At 42.8% G+C, this 27,566-nt stretch overlaps 1 protein-coding gene across 2 annotated transcripts in view; it reads left to right on the forward strand.

Moving 5' to 3' along the window:
- The first annotated feature begins 892 nt into the window (after positions 1-892).
- The window catches only part of ndst1.S (N-deacetylase/N-sulfotransferase (heparan glucosaminyl) 1 S homeolog), a 67,818-nt gene continuing 41,144 nt past the window's right edge, over positions 893-27,566 (forward strand). Inside the window, exons 1-2 of one of the 2 annotated variants that reach the window (XM_018254240.2) lie at positions 893-1,085; positions 20,320-21,113. In XM_018254240.2, coding sequence (XP_018109729.1) covers positions 20,601-21,113 — 513 coding nt within the window. In that variant the 5' untranslated portion in view covers positions 893-1,085; positions 20,320-20,600. 2 annotated transcript variants of the gene reach the window in all.

Raw genomic sequence — 27,566 nt, forward strand, 5'->3', positions numbered from 1 at the left:
ACGGCCAGAACATCGTCTGATTTGTTCTTTTAACTACATTATTTAATGTGAATGGTTAGTTCCAGGTCGGAAGATTGCGACAGGCGATCGTGAATCGTCGGATAGGAGGCTAAAATCTGCAAGTCTATGGCCAGGTTACAGGCTGGTCACGTTCCTTTAGGGCAGAGACACATGTGGAGATTCAGGGAGATTCCGGGGCTATCTAATTTGGCACTCGAATCGCTTCTTATTTCTTAGTCGCCCGAAGTGGCCTCATGAGGAAACTTTGGGCGACTATGGAAAACAAGGTGCTCTGAGTACCATCCTGCCGGCGATTTAGATTCTAGCAGGCAGGAAGACAGTTCGGGGAGATTATTTGCTCGAATAAGAGGCAATTTGTTGCTGGGCAACTAATCTCCCCGAATCTCGCTTGTGACACACAGGCAGATTCGGGGCAACTTCGGGCGACTTCGTTTTCGGAAAACGAAGCACCGCGTGTGCATTAGCGCAGGCGACTTTTCATTATAGCAGACGGGAAAACACGCAAAGGCAGTTCGGAAATATTGACTTCCAGAAGAAGAGGCAATTGGTCGACTAAATTTCCCCAAATCTGTTCGTGTGTCACAAGCCTTAGGGTGAAGAGTAGAAACACAGAGCTACTAGTAACAGCTACAAAATGCCAAAAAAAAAATACCCTGCAATAGACAATTTGGAGAATATTCTCTGCTAAAACATAGACACGTAGTGTCTTATCAAAGCCAATTATTACTATTGTCTATTTTGTAGCCATGACAAGTAGCTGGGAATAGTAGCTCTGTGTGTCTTCACCCTTACCTGTCCTGTGAGGCAGTGAATTAGTTAACGGGCATTAGCACTGCCTTTGTGAAGGATGTACCATCCTGCCCCTTCTCTCCTCCCCCTCCCCCTCAGTCCCCTCCCCCCTCTCTCTCTCTGTCTGTGTTGCAGGCTCTGGGCTTCCCTTGCAGCCTGTGTGAGCCTCTCTGTTCCCAGCACAGAGACTGACTGTGGCAGGGACGGGGAGCACGGGGAGACTGAGGACTTGGCCCAGCTGGAGACTGGAGGGGGAATAGCCATGAACACAACAGGTAAGCGGTGGGGTTTTTCATGTCGTCCCTTTAAGAGCACCTATGAAATACACATGTTGCATGGCAGCTTCACAATGAGCCAGGGCAGAGAATGACTGTGAGTGAGATAAATAGCTGGCTGGCTGCTGAGTGCAGAGACAGAGGGATACACTGGCCACAATTGAGTAGCTGGGTGCATCTGTTGTTGGGAAAGGCTAGCCTACCCTGTACCTCTGGCTATTGTTGTACTACAACTCCCAGCAACCTTTAATCACCCTTGGGTGACAGAGAACTAACGTAAAGCATTGCAGGCCACAATGCAAAACTAACACTGGGGCTCCCCCTGTCCACTACTGTCCCCGTCGTTATTTACTGCTTCTTAAAATACATCTCCTTGGGGCCACCACAGTGCTGTCCTAGTGCAATTGCACCCCATGTCTGTTCAGGATTTGCACCACTGTGTCAGAGGGTGCAGTTCAACAACATTTGAAGGGCTACAGGTCGTATACCCATCGGGTAATGGGAATTTATGTATATGCACACCCATATGCATGCATGCCGTCTACAGCGAGAACGTCCACGAGACTGCATTGAGTCTCTATTTGGGTGTCTGGATGTATAATTATGTCTGTGAGTCCGTTGCATAGAGAAGCACTGGGTACAGTAGTGTAAGGGGAAGCCTGACGTGTTCTAGCAGCTGAATGTGGGATCAATAAGACCCTAGGCCAGATCCTGGGGGTAGATTTTTAGCAGCAGCAGGTTCATGGAATGAGCCTTGCAGGGATACATGGGAAGACTTGCACTGGAGAGAATATAATTTATAGAGGCAATTAAGGGAGGGCTGTGCTGTCAGCCTGACTGAATTTAAATTTGCCCGCATGTATTTTTTTTTTTAAAGAGTGTTTTTCCCCTATTTTGAGTTATTTATATATAAGGTTTATAAATCGATACATAATGAAATTGTGATGCATGTTTAGTAAGCTGAAATAAATCTTAGCTGTAATACCATTCTGAAGTCCTGGCGAGATTATCATGCTATGACAAGGTGCGGGGAAGTATTTCTTCTTGCACTCGTTACTTCCTGTTGGCAAGTGTAAATGCACAGTGTTTATGAAATGTATACAGGAATGTGTATTTGCAAATAGTTATACTGTGTTGTGTTGTATTTGATCTATAAGAAGGCTTATGGGAGACGGGGTGTTGTTTTACTGCCACTGTTTTGAGGCAGAGAACAGCAGTAGACAAGACGCCCCTTTCTGCCTGTCATCAGTTCAGAGGCTTCTGAATGATAAGCACCCTATTGATATAGAGTAGAGAGGGCTGTTTTGTTTGCCACTTCTATATAGCCATAGGCAACAGTGGGCAAAACAGCCCCCTGTGTCATACTTTACCACCTGGGGATACAAGTTGTTTTTTTGTTTTTTTTTAACTAAAGGTGGCCCTACACGGTCAGATTTAAAATGCCAATTTGGGTTCTCCCCGACCGATATCTGGCCAAAAATAGACATCGGCTAGTTAATTCGGTCCTCATCCCTTCTGCGCCCATTCCCATCGTTGTAATCAGATTGTTTGGCCCTAGGGCTGAACAATCGGATTAGCCCGATATTGCCCTGCCGTTGGTGGGCATATTAGAAAGATCCACTCTGTTGGCTACCTCACCAAACGAGCGGATCTTATAGTGTGGCCACCTTAACCCTGCTTATTTGTAGCTGTCTCTGTCTTTTGCTAGCTGAATGGTCAGAAAAGTCATTGTTGAACTACAAGTCCCAGAATCCTTCTGGTAACAGTCAAGGATAACTCAAGAACTATCATCATCATCATCAAAATGTATTTATATAGCGCCAACATATTGCGTAGCACTGTAAAGTAACTGTGATTATACAACTACATCACATGAATTACATACATAGAATATATGGAGTAACAAACATCACAATCAATACAGGTACAAAGAGGTGAGGAAGGCCCTATGCATAGGCATACAGTCTAAAGGGAAGGGAGTAATACACAAGGTGTGGGAGTGGGCAAGATCGAAGTAAGTGGGTGAGAAATGTGGTGTTGTATGTGGTGTTGCGTTTGGTAGTTAAGCAGAGTGAGGGTAGGCTTCTCGAAAGAAGTGCGTTTTCAGAGATTTTTTGAAAGCAGAAAGGTTGGGAGAAAGTCGGACAGATCGTGGGAGAGCGTTCCAGAGGAGGGGTGCAGCCCTTCCAAAGTCTTGAATGCGAGCATGTGAGGAGGTAATGAGAGAAGAGTTGAGTAGCAGGTCAGTAGAGGAGCGAAGTAAGCGAGTGGGTGAGTATATAGAGATGAGTTCAGAGATGTAGGGTGGAGCAGAGTTGTGAAGTGCTTTGAAAGTCAGTGTCATTAATTTGAATTTGATTCTGAAAGGTAACGGAAGCCAGTGCAGGGATTCACAGAATGGCGAGGCAGAGGATGAGCGGTTGCTGAGGTGTATGAGCCTCGCAGCAGTGTTCATTATGGACTGGAGAGGTGACAGTCTCTGGAGGGGGAGGCCAATTAAAAGAGAGTTACAGTAGTCTAGACGCGATATGATGAGAGAGTGAATAAGAATTTTGGCAGCGTCTTGGGTAATAAATGATCGTATTTTGGATATGTTCCTTAGGTGGAAGTGACATGATTTAATAAGTGACTGGATATGAGGAGTGAATGACAGGGCAGAATCTAGGATAACCCCAAGGCACCGGGCCTGGGGAGAGGGGGTGATAGTGGAATTGTTAACTATGATGGATACTTCGGGGATGCTACTGGTGTTTCTTGGAGGAAAGAGAACCATTTCAGTTTTAGAGAGGTTTAATTTAAGGTAGCGTTGCGACATCCAGGTAGAGATAGCGGACAGGCAGGAGGAGACGCGAGTTAGGAGTTCTGGGTTGAGATCAGGAGATGAGAGATAGATTTGAGTATCGTCAGCATAGAGGTGGTAGTGGAAACCATACGAATTTATTAATTTGCCAAGGGAGGAAGTATAGAGGGAGAATAGTAATGGTCCCAGGACAGAGCCTTGTGGAACTCCAACAGAAAGAGGTAGGGGAGAAGATGATACTCCATTGTAGGAGACACTGAAGGAACGATTGGTGATGTAAGAAGAGAACCAGGACAGGGCTGTGTCACGAAGGCCAAACGACTGGAGGGACTGGAGGAGGAGAGGGTGATCTACAGTGTCAAATGCGGCTGAGAGGTCAAGCAGTATTAGTAGTGAGAAATGATTGTTGGCTTTAGCCAGCAGGTTATTGTCAGAGAGGAATGAGGTAAGTCGGTTGTAGACTAGGCGCTCAAGTAGTTTAGAGATGAAAGGTAGCAGAGAGATAGGTCGGAGGTTGTCAAGATTGGAGGGATCAAGAGAGGGTTTTTTCAGAATGGGGGTGACAAGAGCATGTTTTAGTTGAGAAGGAAACAGTCCAGTTGAGAGCGAAAGATTAAATAGGTGAGTTAAGGCTTTGATTAGACAAGGATTGGTATTGCGGAGAAGTTTCGAGGGAATTGGATCAAGCGGGCAGGTGGTAAGGTGAGAAGAGGCCAGAAGCTTTGAGACTTCCTCATCAGTGACAGGGGTGAAGGAGCACAGGAGAGACTGGGCAGTGTGCAGGGAGGGTGGTGGAAGTCTAGGGGGGTTGAGTAGTGTAATGTCCCTTCTGATAGTGTCAATTTTGTTTTTGAAGTGCTCAGCAATATCTTGAGCAGAGACAGATGTGCATGGAGGGGGTGGAGAAGGGGAAAGGAGAGTGTTAAAGGTGGAGAAAAGTTGTGCTGGTTTTTTAGAAAGGGAGTTAATGAGTGAAGTAAAGTATGTTTGTTTGGCTTGGAAGAGGCTGGTGTTAAAGGAGCGCAGGGCGGATTTGTAGCTCCAAAAGTCTGATTCTGAACGGGATTTGCGCCAGCGACGCTCAAGTGCACGTGAGTGTCTTTGGAGCGCTTTTGTATGAGCAGTATGCCAAGGTTGAAGTGGTTTGGGTCGAGAACGTTTAGTTTTTATAGGAGCAAGCTCATTTAGGGCAGTGGTGAGAGTACTATAGTAGACAGAGGTAGCCACATTAGGACATGAGATGGCTGAGAGTGAAGAGAGTCAAAGGAAGAAGAGAGATGTGACACGTCTACAGCTTGCAAGTCACGGTAAGTACGTGTTTGGGGAATAGCAGGGGGTGAGGAGGGAGTTAGTAGGGATGTAGCGAACCGCCGAGTATGTGTTCGCGAACGCCGTTCGCGAACACCGGCAAAAAATGCGAACAGTTCGCGAACTTCGAACATCCGAAAATCGTTCGATTCGAACGATCGTAGGATTTTTAATCGTTCGATCGAACGATTTTCGTTCGAATCGAACGAAAATCGTTCAATTTTAGCGATCGAATGGTCGAACGAATTTGACGCGAACGCCTATTGGCGAACGTCGCGCGACGTTCGCGAACTTGCGGCGGACGCGAACAGCCGATGTTCGCGCGAACAAGTTCGCCGCAGAACAGTTCGCTACATCCCTAGGAGTTAGTGAGAGTTGAAATGTGAGCATATTGTGATCAGAGAGGGGAAATGGGGAGTTAGTAAAATTGGAGGTTGAACAGAGTCTGGTAAATATGAGATCCAGAGCATTACCATTGGAGTGAGAGGGGGAGTCTGAGCACAAAGATAAGCCTAGGGACTAGTTAGCAAAAGTGGAAGGTATACCACAGGCTAATAATTGCTGCCCTGGGACCGCTGCCAAAGGAGTTTAACCTTTGTAACAGGTCAGTAAAGAGAATAGAACAGAAATGACCAGCAATACATTGGCCTTCAAGCAGGGCATGCTGGATATTGGCTAGTTTTGTTATCCTGTATATTTTTCTATGTATTATATACATATATATGTGCTTCCCTGGTTAGCATAGCAGGCTGCAGCCTTAAGTCATGAGCACAGGTGTGAAATGGAAAATTCCGTCCCTAAACTTGTTGAAAATCTACATGTTCTGTATTGTGTTCTGTGCCCTTGACTATTTTCTTTTATCGCCCTTTATGGGAAATATCCGAGTGGAAATACATACACAACACATGGGGTGATTCTGGCATTTTGGAGCTGTGCAAATGGTCTGAACTGCCCCTTCATTTGCTTAAACGGCAGTCGCCTGGAGCACACAATGCTCTTTTGGGTCAGGGATTGTCACTGGGAAACATGGTTGCATTTCTAAGCTACAGTTGCCTTACCCAAGAGAGCACAGTCCAGTCAACTACCATTAAAGTAAATGGAGGAAAGTTCAGTCGTTCTTGTGATACAGCATAGTGCATCCAAGGGGTAACATCTGCTGCCTGCATGTTATGGGGGGGGGGGCTGAGCTGGGAAAGACAGTGTCAGTCTGTCCAAACTTCATACACATGTTGACCATGCACATGGAAATCTATCCTTCCACTAATGCTAGCTCTTCTGCTATGATCCGGGTAAAACAAAGGTTAGATTTTGTAAACAGTAAAATGTTGATAGATTGGGGCAAATTTACTAAAGGGCGAAGTGGCTAACGCTAGCGAGAATTCGCCAGTGTGACGTCCTTTTGCCGATTTACTAATTGGTGCTGGCGTAAATTTGCTAGCGAGGTGGACCTACTCTACCGCTACTTCGCACCCTTACGTCAGGCGAAGTTGCGCTATGGCGAAGGGACGTAACTACGCTAATTCACTAACTTGCAAATTTTCGTGAACGTTACCTCTTGTGCCAGACTTTACTTCGCCACCTCAGACAAGGCCAAAGTGCAATAGATAGGGATGGTTCAAAAAAAGTTGAGATTTTTTTTAAGTCCCAAAAAAACGTTGGCGTCTTTTACATTTTATAGGGTGAAAGGCTGAAAAAGAGCAAATTTTTTTTTTTTAGGGTACCCTCCTTCCCCCCTACATTTGATAACATATGGCACCTAAACTATACTGTGGGCACATGTGTAGTCTAACTAGCGCAACTTCGCAAATGATCAGTAACTTGTATGCAACTTTGGATTTGCCCTGGCAAATCTACGCCTGCCAAAGTGCGTTGAGGTCAACGCTGGCGCAAATTCTGAGGTAAGTAAATTTGCCCCATTGTTCCTTGCTTTATAGTAATTTCAGTTATAAGAGGTGCTGTAGCCAAAAGTAATAGAGCTTGGCAAAAGGGGAAGTTCACCATCAAGTCAACTATTAAGCATGTATAGGTAGACATAACATTTCAGCTGATTTTGAGCCTTCCTGTTCTGGTGTTCCTGGTTTAAAACTGAAAGTGCTTCTGGTTGTCAGGGTCACTGACCCAAGTTACCAAAACAAAGGCAGACTAGCAGGCTTCAGATTTATTACAGTTCTTATTTTGAACTGCTTATCTTTCCATTGAGTCCTTCTCCTATTCCTCTTGCTGTTTGGTTGGTAATTAGGGCTCAATGACCTTATGGCTGTTAAAATTCCAGGCTTGACAGCTGCACAAAGAGACTGGCAAATGCATTGCCTATGACACCTATGATAGGCAGCGACTGCTCCTTTGGTGTTCCCAAGCAGTCCTTTTGAATGGGAAATGGCAGCTCAGAAATAAATGTTGACACTGAAAATGAATTGGAGGGGTTTAGAATTTCTGCTACATATTATTATATCATTGAGGTATGGTCAAAGTAGTTTTTGTGTTTTTTCCAGTACAAGGGATGTCCACCAAAAAACATACTTTTCAGCATGCTTTAATTAAAAGTGGACTAGTTTTTAAATGCTGTTTTAAATATTGAGTATTTGTTTATCCCTTTCTATTCTCTGTTTCTTAAAACAATGTAGCAACTTTGTTCTTCTACAGGTCTATCAATCCACTGGCTTTTGCTACATGTAATGCTATAATGTACTGTTGCACTTCACCGGTAAAATGTGTGTGCTTCAGGAACTCTTCTAAAGTGTATATTATTAAGCTGGTGTGCACTTGAACATTCCAAAAAGTAAATTGGTCATAGAAGGGTATGTCTGGGTTGTCTCAGTTGAATTGTGCCCCTTTTGTTTGTGATGTCATCTAATGCTAAGGCTGTTTTAGCCTATGGGGGACCTCCTAGAACCTATTTGGAGTCAATGGGTGGAAAAATCAAAGTTGTTTTGGGGAAATCGAATACAGACCTATTCGACCAAAAAAAAACTTTGACTTAATTTCGGTTGGTCTTTTTCAATTTGAAATTCGACCCTTGATAAATATACCCCTAAGCCTAGGTGGCACAGGGTCTGGGGCCTAATTGTTCTGTCTGCTGACATTTTTGGGCCATAGCAGTTCAGGAGATTTGTGCCAGTGTCGAAAGGTGGGGTCCAGGTCCACCGGGGCTGCCCCCTTAGCCAAAATCAGGGCTCCCCTCGCGAGCCGCCCTCAACCCTCGTCCATCTGCCTTCCTCCCTGACCAACACGTGCCTGCAATTTTCTTCTATCGTCAGGGCGGGCGAGATCAGGGAGCGCCAGGCAGGTGGGAGTGGATCTGGGCCGTCGAGGGCCGGGGCCTGCCAGGTCTTTTCCCAGTCTGATCCTGATCTGTGCTACCACAGTCGAAGTCTCCTGGTAATATTACTACCGGTACTTGATCATTTGGATTGCTGTGTGTGAAACACATCATGACTTTCTGGATGATTTTTATGTGCGTGATTAAATATGCTTTTGGTCATCTGCACAAAAATTATCTTTGGCTGGGGCAATGCAATGAGAAGGGTGGAAACACTCGCCTCAGGCAGCAGCACTGAACAAGTTACTATGGGTGACAAAAAGCCGCTCCTGGTAACTTTAAGAGATGAATTTCCAGTTTTTAAACCGCAAATTTGGCTCTTCCACTGAAAAGAGAGCGCAATTACTCTCTTTGCACTAGTGAAACACTGGTGTGCACTTACAAGGGAATGTAAGTGTAACCAAGAATCACAAAAAGATCATTGAGCCATTAGTTAAAGATTTTCAATTACTTTCCATTTTTTATTTTTTTCTGTTTTTCCATAATCTAAGTTTAAAGTTTGATGTCTGTGTCTCTGGTGTTTGAGTCTGGCAGCTCAGTAATTCTGGTGCAGACTCTAAACTGTTACAATTTTGCAACAATTAGTTGATACATTTCTCATCAGCATCTCTGGAGTATTAGCAACTATTGTATCAATTCTAACAGCTGCCTGTTAGACTCAGGGATTCTGCTCAACAGGGACAAAGATAAGAAATGTATCAACTAAATGTATAAGTTAGAACAGGTTACAGGGTCGACGACCCCCTCCCAGAGCTGCTTTAGAAGGTGGAAAATGAAACGTTATACTTCAATATTAGAAAAACTGTAATTGGAAAAAGTTTTTTTTTTATGGACAACAATCAGAAAAAAACGGAACTGAAAAAAGTATTTGAAAAGTGAACAACCCCTTTAATGACAGGCCTGCCAAAGCACCATAGAATCTCCTGTTTGGCCCCAGCCAAGGCGAATTCCTATGAGACCTTTCTTATTTCCACCATAGGGCTATATGACACCTATTACATTTAGCTGCATTTAGTGGGCTCTCCATGTGGGGTGTTCTGGTGGATGTGGTGGACCATAAATTCCCCCCCCCCCCCCGGTAGCTGAAGTTTGGGGAGTCCACCTATAATATTTTGCATAAAATAAGAACACATATCAGACAGTATTTGAGTTTTTGTGGAATATCTGCTATTTTTAATATGGAGACAGTCGGCACATATTGTGCAAGTTTATTGTTCTGTCTGTGCATTTGTTGACTTGAAAAAATACCCAACCCAGTTTTTCAATCTAAAGAGAGAAAATATATTGTGGCTGTGGCCCAGTTTTTAATGACATGTGCATAAAGCAGACGTAAAGGAAGTGTGTTTAGAATTACATTGCATGAAACCTAAAACTTTGCATCCCAAAGGCAATCATGGAATTTTAATCCTTTCACTTGCAAAGCTTTTCGCTGGTCCAGCAGTAATGTGACCATTCCGCTGCATGTGTATGCCATTGGCACTAGCTATTATGAAGAATAATAGACAGCAAGGCAGCGTTCCCTATGGGAGTATGAGCTATAGATGTATAGACGGTGCAGATATCACAGAGACCAGATGGAAAATCAAGGTGAGTCAATAGCAGCCGTAGTGGTCAGCTGGGAGGCAACAGTACGCCACCGGGTGCCACAAGCAGATCTATTTAATTATAAAACATGTAGGAAAAAGAATAATACACAAGATTTATTTTATATATATATAGTGCATCCGGCCCTGATACGAAAGTGGAAATATGCAGTTTCTCATTCTTTATAAAAGGGCTTGACTCTATTAATGGAAAAATATCCTGTGGGTGCTTGTCCTTCTTACTTGGAACTATTTTCTTTCTCTGTGAGGCCCTTAGGCACAACTTTCCCATCATATTTAATCTGCTGGGTCTGTTGTCTGTGCTAGTTGAAACACAAGTTCCTCATATTGAACTGGTTTTTTTTTACTGTATATGTTTTTGCAAATGTTTGCTTCATTTGTTTAAAACGATATATGCTGTGAAAAATGTGAAGATGCCCTAGATAATATACTGCATTGTTGAGAAGCTGAGAAGTTCCTGGCCCTCACCAGCTCCAACCTTCCTCTTCTCAACCCAGCCTAAAATTGGGAAGGGACTTGACAACCTGATCTCAATCCACCCCTTGGGTTGCCTCCTTCTCCGGAAAAAGAAATTACCAGCATGCCTATATTTTTATTATGCTTTCATGTTAGTAAATTGGCATTAAGCATAATTCTTACCTGCCAGGCAGGTAAAATATCAACCTTGAGGCATTGCTATCCACCCCCCAAATTCCACCAACGATGCAGTCAGGGACTGGTGCCCAGCCTCTGTGCAAAATTGTGACAGGTGCACTGGGGGGCCATGCTGACCTACACCTGATCCATGTGTGGATGCCCATTTTCAGTCCAAGCAACAGGTTTTGGCCTTAGGGCCAAACGATCAGAATACAATGCAGGGAATGGTCGCCTACAGGTCATAGGACTGCATCAACTACCTGATGCGGTCCTCTATCCCAGGAAAAATCAAACCTGCTCGATTGATTTCAGGCCGATTTTTGACCTGATATCGATCGTGAAGATTCGTCATAGACCCCCACACACAGGCAGATAAGCTGCCGAATCGGTCTAAAGGACCGATATCGGCAGCTTTTATCTGGCCGTGTATAGCTACCTTAAGATATAAATTAATCCCTATTGGAAGCAAAACCAGCATTATGTTATCAGGTTACCTTCCCAGTGTTCTGTTGTTAGGCTGCTGGAGGGGGGGGGGGGAGGGGGTGATATTACTCCAACTTGCAGTACAGCAGTAAAGTATGACTGAAGTTTATCAGAGCACAAGTCAAATCACTGTGGGCAGCTGGGAAACTGCCAATATGTCTAGCCTCGTGTCAGATTTCAAAGTTAAATAATAAAAAATCTGTTTGCGCATTTCAGAAACTGATTTCAGTGCAAAATTATGCTGGAGCAGCACTGTTAACTGAAAAAAATATTTTTGCACATGACAGTATCCCTTTAAGGAGAGACCCCTTATCCAAAAAAACCCAGGTCCCAAGCATTCTGCATAACAGGTCCAATACCTGTATTACATACATTCATACATACATGAGTACTATCCAGCCGTTCTCATACAGTGGACTGGTAAGCCACAATAGCATATGTTTGAGGCTGTCTGGGGGACAAACATATCTGCTGCAGGGCGACATCTGGCCAGCAATCCTCCAGTTATCCAGCCCTGACATACATATTTTTCCATTATAAGGGAAGAATTCAAATTATATTTAATCTGTTGCAAAGCATTAACTATGAGAGTATCTACCAACGTGTACTTAAACATGCATTTCTTAGTTGATCACATTCCGCTTTTTGGGGCTGTAGCTATGAGAGTGGACACAAAGAGAAAAAAAATGTAAACTGCTGTTGGTGTGCTGTGGGGAAAAGAAAACACACAAATATATATTGGGGATATGTTACAAGATAACATGCATTGTGTTCTAATGGTTGGCTACAAAGGCAACAAGATTTAGTCACATAATATTGCTGTGCCATAGTCCGTGCCGTGTCATAGACAAATCCCTCTCTTGTTGCAGCATTGCTATGCATTCTGTCCTAAATTCTTTTTCTCTACCAAAGATGGCAATCTGATGATGTTGGTGAACTGCATCCCTGTTTTAGATTATATGACTCTGGAATGGCTTTTGGTGCAGTGATTGCTCACTGTTCTCCATTCTCCCAACCGTTGTCACTAATCAAAAATATCCCCCGAGTTGAGCATGTGTTCACCTTAGTCCCAGTATGTATGTAGCCTAAGATTTGCATTTTTTTCAGCAGTTTTAAAGCTCTGCAGCGCTAGGATTGTGACTCTCAGTAGGGTGTTATTTTGGCTATTTCCCAATAGAGTCTGAGGTTTCTTTCAGACACCTCTAAGCTTTCTCTGAATCCTGGGATGCTAGATAATGCTGGTAAACAGTAAATTATGGCTCCTACTGACTTGTACTGTACATCTACAATATCAGCATTTAATACCTACCGTAGCTTGTGAGAGCTAAAATTATTCAGGAAATAATGGAAGCAAGCACTTCATCTACTGTACCATGGTTTCTTAGTCACCCACACATTGTGCCTAATCTGTCAATTTTTTGGCTCCCAGGCATATGATCACATCATAACACAAGTCTATGCAGGCTTGCCAGAAGAAGACTTTATCAACAGGCCTTTCTCTTTAGGCCTATTGATGCACATAGCCTGGATTTTTAAATGTGCCTAATGGGATTTTAAAAGGTGCCCAATAGATTTCTGATTTTCCTATAAATTTTTAATTTGGCTAACGTGGCAAAAACATAGATTGGGACTTTTATAGCTTGAGGCATTCAACTGCTTCTTTTTGTGACATCATGATATACTCCGACACATATTAATTTATAATTCTGGTGCTCAAAAGTTATGAAGCGCCTTGTTCTTGGTTTAACTAAGATATAATTAATTCTTATTAGTTACCCTTAAAAAATCCTATTAGGTTTATTTAATGTTTAGGTCATTTTTTAGTAGACAATGTATGGAGATCAAGATTATAGAAATAACCCATATCTGGAAAACCCCAGATCCAGAACATTCTGGATAATAGATTCCATAGCTTCACTAGACTGTTTCAGATAGTAAATGCATTCCTATAGTAACCTGTTACTTTCTTAAAGGGGACCCGTCACCCAAAGAAATTATTCAAAATCCTATTTTATCACATTAGTCAAGCACTATATAAATTATTTGAATCTTGTTTCCTTCAGTCTGGGATTTCAAAATAATAGCAAGCAGGCAGCAGCCATTTTGCGGACACTGCTATTAAGGCAAGCCTTGTGTCATCTCAGAATCTTGTTTGTGCACCAAAATGGGGAACCCAATGTCCATTTCCATGCCCTGGCTACAGAATTAAATGGTTAAGAGAATGGGGGAACGTGGGGAGAGCTGTGACATCTAGTAAGTGCTGAATGGAAAGTGAAAGTAATTGTCTGCCATTGGCATAGAGGAGGTGCAGACAATATTTGATTGACAGCGGAGATTTTGAAATGACCTTACAGCAGCTATGAATGCTTTAATAAAAAATAGAAATTGGATTTCATGTTTCATTTTAAAAGGACTTTTATTATACAGATTTTTGTGTCTGGGTGACAGGTCCACTTTAAGCCGCTAAAAGTCACCAAAATGTGTCAGCATACACAGATCTAGTTCAGCACAAGATGACTGACAAACATTTAAAAGTTGAGCTATTTTCTTAGAGTTGCTTAGAGAATAACTCATTGCAATGGGCTGCATGGTTTAAAAAAACAACTTACATTTTGCTGCTTGTAGGGTCATATTTAGCAAACAGCGAAACAGAGCTTTCCATAGTTCTCTAGAGCAGTGATCCCCAACCTTTGGCTCACGAGCAACATGTTGCTCACCAACCCCTTGGCAGTTGCTCCCAGTGGCCTCAAAGCTTATTTTTAAAATTCCAGGCTTAGGGGAAAACTTTAGGTTTCATAAATACTAAGATAGATCCTCCTGTAGGCTGCCAGCCAACATAGCGGCTACCAAATAGCAAATCACAGCACTTATTCAGCATCTCCAGGGATTTTAATGCTTGTGTTGTTCCCCAACTCTTTTTATATTTGAATGTGGCTCACAGGTAAAAAAAAAAAAAAAAAAGTGGAGGACCCCTGATCTAGAGGGTCATTTCACCTTTTTTTTTAAAGGGAACTGAGCGTACCCTCTTTGATAAGCATGCACCTCAAAAATCCTGTAAAAGTGAACAGACCAATGTAAAATGAACACTGTTGTGAGTTATATTTTCGCCCATTCATAAATATGTCCCCTTGATTTAGCCTGACGTTTGGCGTCAATCATGAGATGCCCAGGAGAAATCAAAGTAGTCTATTCCGACCACATCCATCATGGTGGTGCTTGGGATATGCATTTTGCTTTTGAGGAGCATATTTTGAGAATCTGCTCCTCCACCATGTGATGTGCCTGTACCCGGATAAATTACCTCAGCCCGGGTTCAGACAGACACAATGGATTTTGCCACAGAAATGCAAACCCTCAGCACCGAAATCTGCCTGTACCTGGGCTGACGTAGTGTATATGGAAGAGTAGCGGATTCTCAGCCTGAGTTTCTCTGTAAGCTGAGGTCTGCTACATCTGGCACTGGCCTAAAGCATTTGTGATTTGTGATTTGCAAAAATGTCTTTCCCAGAACAAATTTTTGGTTGGATTGTCAGGAGATTAACCTCAACAACCTTAATGTTGTTGAACTTGGCTCACTACAATAAGCATCTGAGCTCTACAGGTTTGCTACCTATGTATTCTATATAGACCAAGACAATTAAAGACTTGGCTTTCTTTTTGGTGGATATCATTGAGAGGAAAGCGTTAACAGTCCCCTTCAGTAAACAAGAAAAAAAAAAACATTCAAAATTAGGTTTCTTTTATACTTCATTGAACTGTGTGGGAGAGATGGAACAATGGTGGTCGAATTTTTTCCTCCTTGGATTATTGACGGCATGAAGCACATTCTTTGTTTTTTGAGGCGCAGTCTGAGTTTTTCCCCTCCATGTACAACGCTGCGCGCCTCAGGCAAGTTCACAAAGAGTTCACACTTCTGATGGTTTCACCACTTTATTTCCACTGTATAGGATAATACTGTAACTTAAAGGTCTTGAGATTCTCGCTGTTGAAACAGCATTTTTTATTTCCAGGCTTTGCAGATACCCATGCGACTGTCTTCTTTATGATAAAGTTGGGGGGGAGAAATCATTTTGTGTATCCCTGCCGCACGATAACAAAATTCATCAGCCCAAGGCATTGTTGCTTCCATCTCCTCCATGTGATAAAAGCCCAGAACTAATTGCTGAAGCATGCTTTTCTACATTTTTTGTGTATGTTTTTTTAACCCCTTTAGCATCTGCCAAACCCATAATTGGAGCTCAATGAAGAGATTAAAATGCATGAATTCAAACCTCCGCTGTGCAGATCTGCATTGCCACTACCAGGCTGCACTATAGAAAGGGGGTACTGGAGAGAGAACACACAATGGCGGGCTTTGTCGAAGGTTCCTTCACATATTACTTAACATAAATCTCTGAAAGTCATGACTAGGGGACAGTTTTCACAGTGCAGTGTGAAGAAAAAAGAGTGCAAAAAAAAAAAAATTTAACTGGAAATACATTTTTTAACAAGCAGGTCTAAGGGGTGCACTAAGTAACAAGTGAAAGCCTGTCGTCTGCTCCTCGGTGTAAATACAGCCTGCTGAATCCATAAGAGTATCATGTGTGTTTACCTGCTGACATGGACTTTACAAGCAAACGCCCAGCTCCGAGTTGTGTAAACCCTGACCTTCCCTAAGTGTGACTCTCTCAGGCGTTAAAGATAAGCGGAAAGCCGTTCCTATAGATAAATATTATGTAATACTTATGGATCCGCTACCTTTTGACACCTTTGCAGAACTGTGGATGTGTAAAAAAATGTTGCTTAGCTTGTTTCTGACCAATATTGACTTGGTGCTCTTCTATTTCTGAATATTTTTCTATTTATATTGTAACTAGTGTGTGGATAGCGCAGTTGTATATGCCATTATCATCTGGCCTTGAGCCATGAAGCAAAGATTGCTTTCAAACAGCAGCCGTGTGATTGGTTGCTATGGGTTTACTAGACCTGGAGCAAATCTCCTGATTTTGTTGCTGTGGACTTGTAGACATGCACTATAGTGTTGTGGTAGTTATTAAAGGTATAGCACTGAGCTGCTTATTGACATTATTATTATTCTCCCTGACATGCAGTAGCACTTTACACTGATTATAGCATTACATTATTATGTCATGATTATATCATTCAGTGAAGTTTACAATCTAAGGTCCTTATCACACAATATGGCCGGTTTCATCAGGAGTGGAGGAGTGTTTTTTGAGTAAACTGGAGCACCTGGAAGTAACCGATGCAACCCTGAGGAGAACATACAAACCTCTTGCAGAGTGTGGTGTCCTGGCTGGGGTGAAACCAAGGAGCCCACAGAAGTGTTGAGAGTTTTGTTTAAAAAATGTTTTTGGACCCACCAAGCTCTCCATGCAAAAGATTATTTTTTTTGAACACCCTGTCCAATAGAAATGAGAGGGAATGTTGCATAGAGATTCCTTTATATTATATCTGATGTCCAGGCTAGACATATTGTCAATGAATTAAATGGCATTACTGGCCTGGACTGGCTTCCACGGTGGCTTATAACTATAACTCGGCATCCATTTATTGAATTTTCACTGTCTCTGTTACAACTTGAAACTCCACAACAAGTGCCAATTACAGTGTTCCTAGTGCTGTTTGTTTGACCTACGGCCATAAGGGAACCTTAATGGGCATTTTTGGAAACTTTGGGCACTTACTGATGTGAGGTGCCATGAACTCCTCAGACAATACAGCACAATGCAGCTTAAGGTGTTCTAGATCTACTACAACAACACAATTGTGAGTAACCAGGCAATCAATAGCATCTAGTACAACATTTTGTTTCAGCAAATGCAGCAAGTTCAATCGACCCACCCTAGCTGCCTTACGCTGAGATTTATTACTTTTATCTCTCCCGATTTGAGTGTTTAAGGCACTAAACAAGGAAAAGCTGTCATTCTCACAATAAAGTTTGCACAGTTGATTTCCAGACCTGGAACGCACGGAAGTACCATACTACGCCGGTGTTTCCCTCACTCTGGGAAAGCATTTCTACAATACAATTTGTTGCAAGTGCTGCTTTTTGCTTTAGAAGCTGGAAAGATGCCAAACATCTTTTAAAGGGGAGCTGTCACCCAGAAATAAAAAGCTGTATAATAAAATTATATAAGGGTTCCCAGACCAAAGGAAACCAGATTCAAATAATTTATATAGCGCAATTAAAGTTCATTTTACTTGACTAATGTGATAAAATAGGATTGAGAATAATTTTTTAGGGTGACGGGTCCCCATTAAGTTAGTATAAATGCAACTGGCTTTTACATTGGGCTCCTTGCGTTCCACTTTCATGCAGCTGTGTCTTGGGAAAACTGCCATAGTTCAGAGTGGTTGGTATTTCTATTGTTCACACCACTGCAAGCTGCAGAAGAGGCATAAGAACAAGTACATAAAGCACTTAAATGCGCCATTGAGAAATTATTAGGAAACATGCCTTGACCCTCTACTGTGAACACTTCTCCTGCCTGTCTCTGTTCACATGTAGTTGACCTAACAAGGCTGCATTAGTTAGGACTGTTCTTGGTTAGCTGGCAAACACTTTGGCACTCACCTAGTGCCAGTGCTTAGATCTGCCATACTCTATCCAATGTTCACTGGCACTGTGCTATAGTATTTTTACATCACTGTCCTTGCCTTCCAAGTATCCCAATATCCACATATTCCGTACCTCCTGCTGACATAGATGTACCAGGTTTAGCAGGGCACAGCCACCCAGCTACCGACAGAGAGGATGGGTGGCTTGAAGGAAGAAAAATTAAATGTCAGAACTATTGTTGCATATAGATACTGTAGATGGCTGCAGCAAATAAGGTAGGGCCTACCCAATAGGATACCAGGAGATCTCCTAGTACGGCTGAGGCTGTAGTATGTCCTTTAGTGTATTATATCCAGCAAATTCTGATTACTCAGAATATCAGTACCATGGCAGTCCTTCTTTACCCTAAGCCACTGCAGAAGTTTTAGCTGGATCTCACGAGCATAGCAACCATCAGAAACTCAATCTTCAATGTAGTTATTTGCACAGGTAGACAAAGCACTTATGCCTAATTGACTTTTTACAGCAGGGGTCCTTTGCTCTTCCAACCTTTAATGGGGGTCCCCTTTTAATTTTGGAAATCAACCTACAGACTGGTTTAGATTCATCCTTTTTTTATTACTATTATCTATTGTAGGAACTTTTTTTTTCTGTCATAAAGTGTATGTGGGTAGGGTTCCAATCCACAGGTTTATAAACTTTCTTCATAGTTGATTTTCTCTTGATCGTGCTATGCAGATGTTTTTTTATATATCCTCAGGGGTGCTTCGCCAATGAGGCAAGTTGAGGCTGTCGCCTCAGGAAGCAGCGCCCCACTAGGTACCAGGGGCAGAAAAAATGCTGCTCCTGGTACTTTAAGAGCGAATTTCCAGGGGAGGGGGGGCAGCAGCAACTGCTGCTGCCTCAGCGGAGGGGCCAGGATCGCCCCTGTATATCCTCAAAATTGAAGAGCATAGAATGCAAAATATAGAAGACAATTGAAGAACAAAATTAAGATACCTAGACAGAATCAAGTACAGGCCACCCATTTTGTGTTTTTATGTTTTAAATATACAGATTATAATCTAAACAGCAGATTGCATTATAACAGAACGTCTAAAACTCAAGCGGGAAATATTTTTAAAAAGGAAATAACATATAAATGAAGTTCACGCAGATGCTTGAATATTTTCACAGTAATCTACCAAACCTAGATGAGAACAACCATGCAATATTAATTGCTGCGTGGACCAGGTGCTTTTAAAGACTTGAGCTGGTGGGAAAACAGCCTATACTGTTGTGACCTGGTTCTGTCTAAATTGTAAATTGGGTTATGTGCCAATATAGCTCTGCTCCTCTCGTTGCGGAAGGAAAAGTTGCCCCAGGAGGCCAATTAGTGGTGTCACCTCTCCCATCTCTACTGTGTCTGTAGGAAAGGCTTCCCATGTGAATCGGAAGAAGCATTTGTGTGTGTCTGACAAATAAACATGGGGATTAGAAATACCCAGTACTGGGAACAGGCAGAGATGGACTGATGAGCATTTGTCATTTTTATTTTTAATAGTTCTACAAAGTGTCATTAAGTGAAGTGGCAAGATTATCCATGGCTTATCCACCCACTGGAATAGATGCTTAAAGAAAAGATTGATGCGCATTAGCAGTTCTGTGTGTTGGGATTTCATCATGATAGATAGTGACTAAAGGACAGGATTAGGGTGCAGTTCATAGCTATGGTTGTGGAATAATAATAGTAACAAGGAGAGCTGTGGGCCAGCACTAAGGATGTTCTGGCAGTGGATGTTATTGATGTATCTCCGATGCATAAAGGACCAGTTTTAGAAATGCTTTAGGGTGGCCTGGAGTCAGTTTGCCTTGAATAGCTGGGGAGCACCTGTTTAGGTGCAAGGCATGTAGAAGGATTTGGCTGCTCTCCAGTGGAAATGTGACCTAGTTTGGAGTATTCTCCCCACTTGTCATTAGGCAGGTTTGATTCATGCAGAGAATAGGCACTGGGAAACTGGGAAACATACAAGGAGGATTGTTATAAGAGGCAGAATGCAAATAGAGTTGCATTAACCAGGGTTTAGTAATGTGAGCAAGGCTATTTGTGTTCCTATTTAAATACTATCTGGGGCAGGGGGATGGTAGTCTGTACTAATTGGCTAGATGAGCTTTCACCCAGTGTCCTTAGCATAACCGAAGAGTCTTCATTAGGTATTTTCTTATATTCACCATCTTGCTGCAGCTGTACTTGGAACAGTATGTGAGAGAGATGTGAACTAGCCTTGTCTGTTGACGCTGAAGCATATGGATGAGAAAGTATGCATGCTGCTGTCCTTTCTGCACAAGCCCGTTGCCTCTAAGGCTCATGGTAAAAGGCAAAGTTGTTTTCTATTTATTTGTATGAAAGGAGATCTATGTGGTTCCCTGCAGAATCCCTTTGATGCCCTATAATTTAATTAAAAGACTGCTCTGCATTCATCATTTTGCCTGGTATTCTGGATATTTGTATCATTAAAAGCTTGTTGATGTTTCTCTTGCAGCTTGTAATGTTCAGAAGACCTATCACTCAACATCACAATCCTGATCACAAAAAGCATGCTTCACAGCCATTCAAATCTAAGGCTTCCCCCTCCAGTGGCTTTGATATCTCCTCGTGCCGGCAAGCATCTTCATCAGCCATCTCCTTGCTCCCGTTTCATCCTAGAATTGGACTTTGGATGGACGTGCCATGGTGACATGAACAGGCTGAGTCAGGGGAACTTGTAACATAAACAAAGCATTTGTGAGCTTGTGCCATTCCTTCTGGGACGGTAGCAAGACCATGAGCTTGTCCCTGAAGACACGCAGGTTTGGGAGGCCTGTAAGACCACAACTGGTGCTTTTGCTTCTGTTTGCCCTCTGCCTTCTAAGTGTCTTCATCTCTGCCTATTACCTGTATGGCTGGAAAAGAGGATTGGAGCCCTCAGGTAGTGAGGCCCAATCTCCAGACTGTGATGAACCCAAGATAAGCCCATCCCGTTTGCTACCAGTGAAGCCTCTAAAGCCAGTGGACTCCTCTCGCACAGATCCTTTAGTACTTGTCTTTGTGGAGAGCCTGTACTCCCAACTTGGGCAGGAAATAGTCGCCATCTTGGAATCAAGTCGATTTAAATATCGTACTGAAATTGCTCCGGGTAAAGGGGATATGCCTACCCTCACCGACAAAGACCGGGGACGTTTTGCGCTAATCGTATATGAAAACATCTTGAAGTATGTAAACCTGGATGCTTGGAACCGTGAATTGCTTGACAAGTACTGTGTAGAGTATGGAGTTGGGATCATTGGCTTTTTCAAGGTAAGATTCATATTTAGATAAAAGTAGACTAAATAGCTTGTATTGATACCATCCGCACACTAAGCACAGTCGCACATAGGCCAATGTTGATATTAGTATCCCTTGCTACATATTCAGGGTATTACATAGTGCTTTTCTGTTTCTGCCCATGCTTCAGTTGATTGTATAGTGGATTTTGTAAATGTACCTTAGTATAACAATACCCCATGCAAACACGGTTTGAAGATGCGCACTCCATCCAGATTATACCCTGGGTGGAATCAAACCCAGGACCCAAGTATGCAAGGCAGTAATGCTAATCGCTACATTATCCTTACATCTTCAATCATGTTGACCCATAGTTACTGCACAGTTAGGCTAGTTCATCCACGATTATTGGACTGTGCATGACGATTTGATGTTCTATGTAAGTTTGAAGCTCTTCTTAAAAGGGGTTGTTCACCTTCCAAACATTTCCTTTTTCAGTTAAGTTGTTTTGGCCATTGTTTAAAAATGGATTTTTAAAGTTGAGTGTTAGAGTCTAACTCTGGCTGCTCAGTGATCCAGGTGCAGAGTCTGAATTGTTATAATTTGCTGCATTAGTTAACATTTTTCAGCAGCATCTGTGGAATATTAACAACTATAGTTTCAATTCTAGGCTATGGACACAGGCTATTTTCAGCGCCTATTGTCAGCCTGCGTATTTTTGAAGGCTGAGAGAAGTAGATCTGCTCTATTGATTTGAATTAGATAAGCCTGTGTGCCCATAGCCTTAGGGTGGTGGCAGACAAATCTCCTCTAAATGCCTTCCCACCGGCTAGAATGTAAATCATCGGCCTAATGGCACTCGGATCGACATTCGGAAAGCCGAAGCGATCCAAGTGCCATCCCGCCGGCGATTTACATTCTAGCTGGTGGGAAGGCATTTAGGGGAGATAAGTCACCCAAAGAAGAGGCAATTTATCGACAGAGAAGGTACGTGCCTGCCGCTCCCCAGCTTTGCGCCCTAGGAACGTGCCTACCCTTCCTACACCTAGTTCTGGCCATGCTCTGCTCTTAAAGGACCAGTAAAAATTTTTTTTTGTACATAACGAAAAAAACCCCACCAAAACACATTTAACTTTGAATTCACAAAATCTTTATCAAGAAATAAATTACCTCTTCAGAAAAGGCACCATGGCGACGATCCATCGTGTGGCGCTCAATTTCTCCTCCCTGGCTATCTCCTATAGAAGGCAGAGAGGAGAAATCGAGCACTGCACAATGGATTGTCGCCCTGATGCCTTTTCTGAAGAGGAGCGCAAGCGGAGTATCAGTAATTTATTTCTTAATAAAGACTTTGCGAATTTAATTTTAAATGTGTCTTGGTGGGGTTTTTTTTCGTTATGTACACTAATTAAAAAAAAAATTGTTACTGGTCCTTTAATGACACTCAGGGATTCTACTCAGCAGGGACAAAGATACGAAACATGTTATCTTTAAAACCTATTATCCAGAAAGCGCCAAATTACAAAAAGTAATGTGTCATATCTACAGCACTCTCGCAAATCCACTTTTACTGCGGTGGTGGTGCCCTTAGCAACAGTAGTAAATTCACGGATCCGCACACAGACTCTCCTCTGCAGTCAGGGACGTGGCCCCTCTTTTTATTATAATACCACCAACAAGATCAATGTTTCGGGGGGTTTAACCTCACTTCCATGTCCCCAAATACAGAGAACAGTGTGTGTGCAGATCCAAATTACAGAAAGGCCACCTCCCATTGACTCCCAATTTATCCCAATAATCTAATTTTTTTTTTTTAAATAATTTCCTTTTTCCCTGTAATAATAAAACCGTACCTTAATCCTAACTAAGATATAATTAGTGCTTTTTAGAGGCAAAACCAGCCTATTGGGTTTATTTCATGGTTACACGATTTTCTAGCAGACTTAAAAAGATCCAAATTACTGAAACATCCATAATGTGAAAAACCCCAGGCCCTGAGCATTCTGGATAAGGGGTCCCATAACTGCACTATATTTAAGATAGGGGTTAAGGTTATGCCCTCCCACAGCCTGCTCAAGGAGTCCACATGCCACTACATGGAAGAAGAGAGAACCGCAAACTCAGCTTAATAATAGAGATAGAGCCGTTATGATCGTCACAGACTCCAGTGTAGCAGAGCTAGAGAAATGGCAGCTTCTTTGAGTTAGCTAAGCCATCACTTTATGAATGAGGCAGTGCTCAGACAACAGAATAGCCTTGTTTTTGTACAGTGAGACAATCCTAATCCTAATCGGTCAGTACAGTGTCCCTTTAGAGAGCATGTAGCAACCTGAAAGCAGAGGTTGAAGCAATAGGATGTAGCAGCAGGGATGAAAATAGAAAACTCTTAAAGGCCAGACAAAAGGAGGTCTCAAGCGGCAGCAATCTGGAGAGTAAAATTTATTAGGTTTTCCCAATCTTTCTGGTCTCTGCTGTGACACCAGGACAAAGTGTCAAAGTGCCAATTGAGTTGCATTAATCCTCTCACAAAGTTGTAAACGGGCCATTGTTCTCAAACCAGGGGACTGATTGGAGAGCGCTTTCAGATGACATATCTCCATTCAGTACATTCCGTCTTCTCTTCCCTAATTCACACAGCAGTTTGGGAGAAGTCCCTGCATTGTGCTGCTCATGCCCACATATTCCATTTCAATTTACAATGCATTAGCTAAAACCCCGTAAATCTTCCCATGAACTCCTTATAGGCTCGTCCTCAAAACATACATTTGCATGTCTTCAATAATTCTGGGTTTGCAGCAAATGCATTTTATGTAGGGGCTAAAAACAATTCCTATTGTTCTTACTTAATTCTAAAAACTTGAAATGGATTTTCTCTTATGTTTGTTGCCGTGGCTATTTTATCCCATTTGGATGGACCCCTGTCACCGAAATATTTGTATGAAAATTGTGTGCTGGCCTATATTGATGTGACTGGACCGTGTGGAGTTCAGATGAGTGCTTAGATGCCTTTCTGGTACTGGGTTACTGGCATTTTACTAGAGACAAGTTAGCACAGCGGGACATTTGCTGGCAGCCGCATTTATAAGTTATTGCCTCAATTTACTCTCCATCTCTCTCACCCCACAGGGGGCAAGTGATCCCAGTTTAATATCCGTGGGAAAGTTGCCTGTTTGACCCAAGCTTTTAAAGGTCTCTTCTGACTATAGCGCTACAAACAATGGAAACTGTAAGGACATTTATTGTAGAGACACAAAAGAAAAATGTGTTTTCAACACCAGTTGTAGCACGATAGATAGATAGATAGATAGATAGATAGATGTGCGTGGATTTGTACAGCAAATGCTTGGTGGATGCCGATGAAGTGAAACGTTTCTGACCGGATCAAAGCATAGTTACAATTGTTGCATTCGTGACCACAATACACTGCCCTACAATAACTCTGCATGGTAGGTGCCCATGCACATCCTGTTTGCTGATTTGAATACAACATTGACAGTCAGTGTATGGGATGAAAATTCTAAGCATTCCTGACTGATACAAGGGCATTTTGAATTAGCAATCTTTAAAAATCTGGCCCACAACAGACCTCCGTGTAGGCCAAAAGTTCCACCATGCGGGTTATCAAACGGACCCTCAAACCAGTGCCGGACCAGGCACCCTAGCCGGTCATGGCACTGAATGGGCATGCGAATAGGCGAGAACACACAGCCCCTCACGGCCAGGCAGAGAAGAGGGGACAGGACATCGGGTAGAAGGCAGAGAAGGTATGTGCCTGGTGCCCCCCAACTTTGCACCCTAGGTACGTGCCTAATCTACCTACCCCTAGTTCAGGCCCTGCCTTGAACATCTCTTTCTATCTATGTAGAGCTTAAGTTTACTGTTTCCTATCACTTTTCCTCTCAAATAGATTTCAGCACACTTAACAGACAATCGCAGATCTCTGCTTCTCATCTGATCCTCTGCTCCTGCTCTGCTCATCCGAGCAGGGACAATGCTTCCTGGTGCAGGTGGATTTCGGCACCCAAACATGACATTTTCACTCTGAAATCTGCCCTGATTGCAGAAAAGAAGGGGAGCAGCAGGGCAGCAGATTTCCACCTGCAGAGAATACCTGACGTCTAGCCCTATACTGAAATTGTGTCGACTGAGAGGTGAATTTCGGTCCTGTAACTGCATGCACATAGAGTGGGGAAAGTTATTCCAGCCAAGAAAACCCAATGTATCCTGTTAGCCTTATGCCAGTGACATATACAAAATTTTGGCCTGAAAATGCTCACACAAGACAGATTCCAGTATGGGAACGCAAAACCATGATACTGTGCCTCAGTGCGCAGCAAAATAGGCACTTGTGTATGACACTGACTACAGTTTTAAGGGGAATTCAACCCCCCAATTAATAAAAAACCCTACCCTCCATAGTCTCCCCTCCCTGCTCCCCCTGCACAGGTGATAACACCTGTAAATGCCCCTAAGCCTGCAATTACCCCTCGTTGCAGAGTCAGCACAGCGGAGCTCACGGGCACCATCTTCAGTACTTCGGTAACGTCGCTAAGTAAGCTCCGTATCAGCACGTACACAGTTGGAGCAGTCTTCCGCTATTGGTAACTGCGCATGCCCCGAAAGTGATGAAAGTTACAGAAGTGCCGGAAGACCCGAAGATTACCGAAGCGCTGGAAGATGGTGCCCGTGAGCCCCGCTGACTCTTTCAACAAGGGATAATTACAGGCTTAGGGGAATTTACTGGTGTTATCACCTGTGCGGCGGGAAGCAGGGAGGGGAGACTAAGGGGGTAGTGGTTTTTATTAGTTGGGGGGGGGGTTGAATTCTCCTTTAAACTGTAATTTTATCTTTAGCCTGTGCACAACAAGCTCAAACAGGCCACAAATGTGCACTGGAGAGTGTGTGATTTCAAAGCAGTTGTGCTGTAAATAAGCCATGTCATATATTTTGAATGGAGACGTGATTGTTTTTTTAAATTTTACTATTATAAAAATAAAACGTTTGCCAACTTTAAAAGGAAGGAAGGGAAGAAGCTGCATGACAAGTAGGAAATAATATTCTCAGTGCAGATTGACTGTAGATAAAGTGTGTGTAAATACTGACTATCTGTGTTTGTATGTAACTTGTAAATGGTTTTTTTTAAGTTTACCTGAGTATATTACTTTAACCTAAAAAGAAAAAAGTTGGCAACGCTCCCCTTCAGTTCATGTTAGTGGCCAATCTCAACAGCTAATGTTACACGCTGTGAATTTCTGATGGCAGAGAAACCACTGATTTGGAGGCAAATCCACTGCATGTGATATTAGCCCAATAGATCTGGTTCTATTAACAGTGAGAGCAAGCAAGACTATTACTGACAAGCACTAAAACCAGCGGCCTAACAGTAGAGGGTGCATGCAGATGGGACATAGGGGCCTGGTATGAACATATATTGTAACAGCACCTCAAGATCTGCTTTGCATGTGCAGTTGGAGTTACAATGGGGGGCATAGGTTATCACTGATTTCTCTACCTGTCCCATAAGTCCAATGGCACATAAGGGTAATTTGATCTAGGGAGAAATGGCAACAACCAAAGCCCCCTTGTTCCTGGCAGCTGCTTTCATTTAAATGGTAAAACTTTGCAATGGCTGATGCTACACTGCAAGGCCCTCGTTGCTCAGAAACATGGACATTGGGAAGAAAGTAGCTGCTGGCAGATAAGGAGGTTTTGATTAATGTTGTCCCTGAGAAATCTCCGATCCATCAAACCCCTTCCATCAGCCTAAGGGCAATTGTTCACTAACTGGATGACTTCCCTAAGGGTGGCTTTGGTGCTGGGCCAATGTGTGTAAAGTCAGTAAAGTCCCCATTGTTAAGGAAACCATGAGTTTCTGAACAGAGGTTTTTTCTATCCCTTTATATACCACACAACTTGGAATCTGTGGTACTGACCCAAATCCCGGTCTGAGGCAGGATTAAAAGGTCATGACATGCAGAGGGTCGAATCCAGTTATATTTATTTCTTCAATTGACTGAAAGCAACAGATGATTATAGCCTTGAGGGTAAGGCCATCTTTGGGTTAGTATGAGATGTGACAGCTGGTCTAGCCCACTGTGTGGCTCCCTTCTTTCTATTACTAGCAATGCAGTCGCCACTGAAAAATTTGCCACTCTGAGCTTTGGTGGCCTTACCACAAATTAGGGCCAAATTTGGGCCTGTCCGCCATCTGCCCCGCCCCCAGGCACATCATCACTCAGGAAGCAGCGCTCCTCCATGTTGTGCATAGAATCAACACCACTTAGTAAGCAGTAAATAAAGGTAAGCGATGCCAGGGGTTTATATAGGCGTAGTGGTTAGTCCCTGTGAACATGTTTAAGTATTTATTTTTGGTAAAAATGCATTGGGTAAAAACATGAATTAAAATTTTCATATGGTAAAAAAACAAACAAACCCGCAATCCCCTTTCATTTGTAAAAAGGTTGAAACTCTGATTTGTGCCTGGAA

The sequence above is a fragment of the Xenopus laevis genome, chromosome 3S (genome assembly GCF_017654675.1).
Source record: "Xenopus laevis strain J_2021 chromosome 3S, Xenopus_laevis_v10.1, whole genome shotgun sequence".
Classification (NCBI taxonomy): domain Eukaryota; kingdom Metazoa; phylum Chordata; class Amphibia; order Anura; family Pipidae; genus Xenopus; species Xenopus laevis.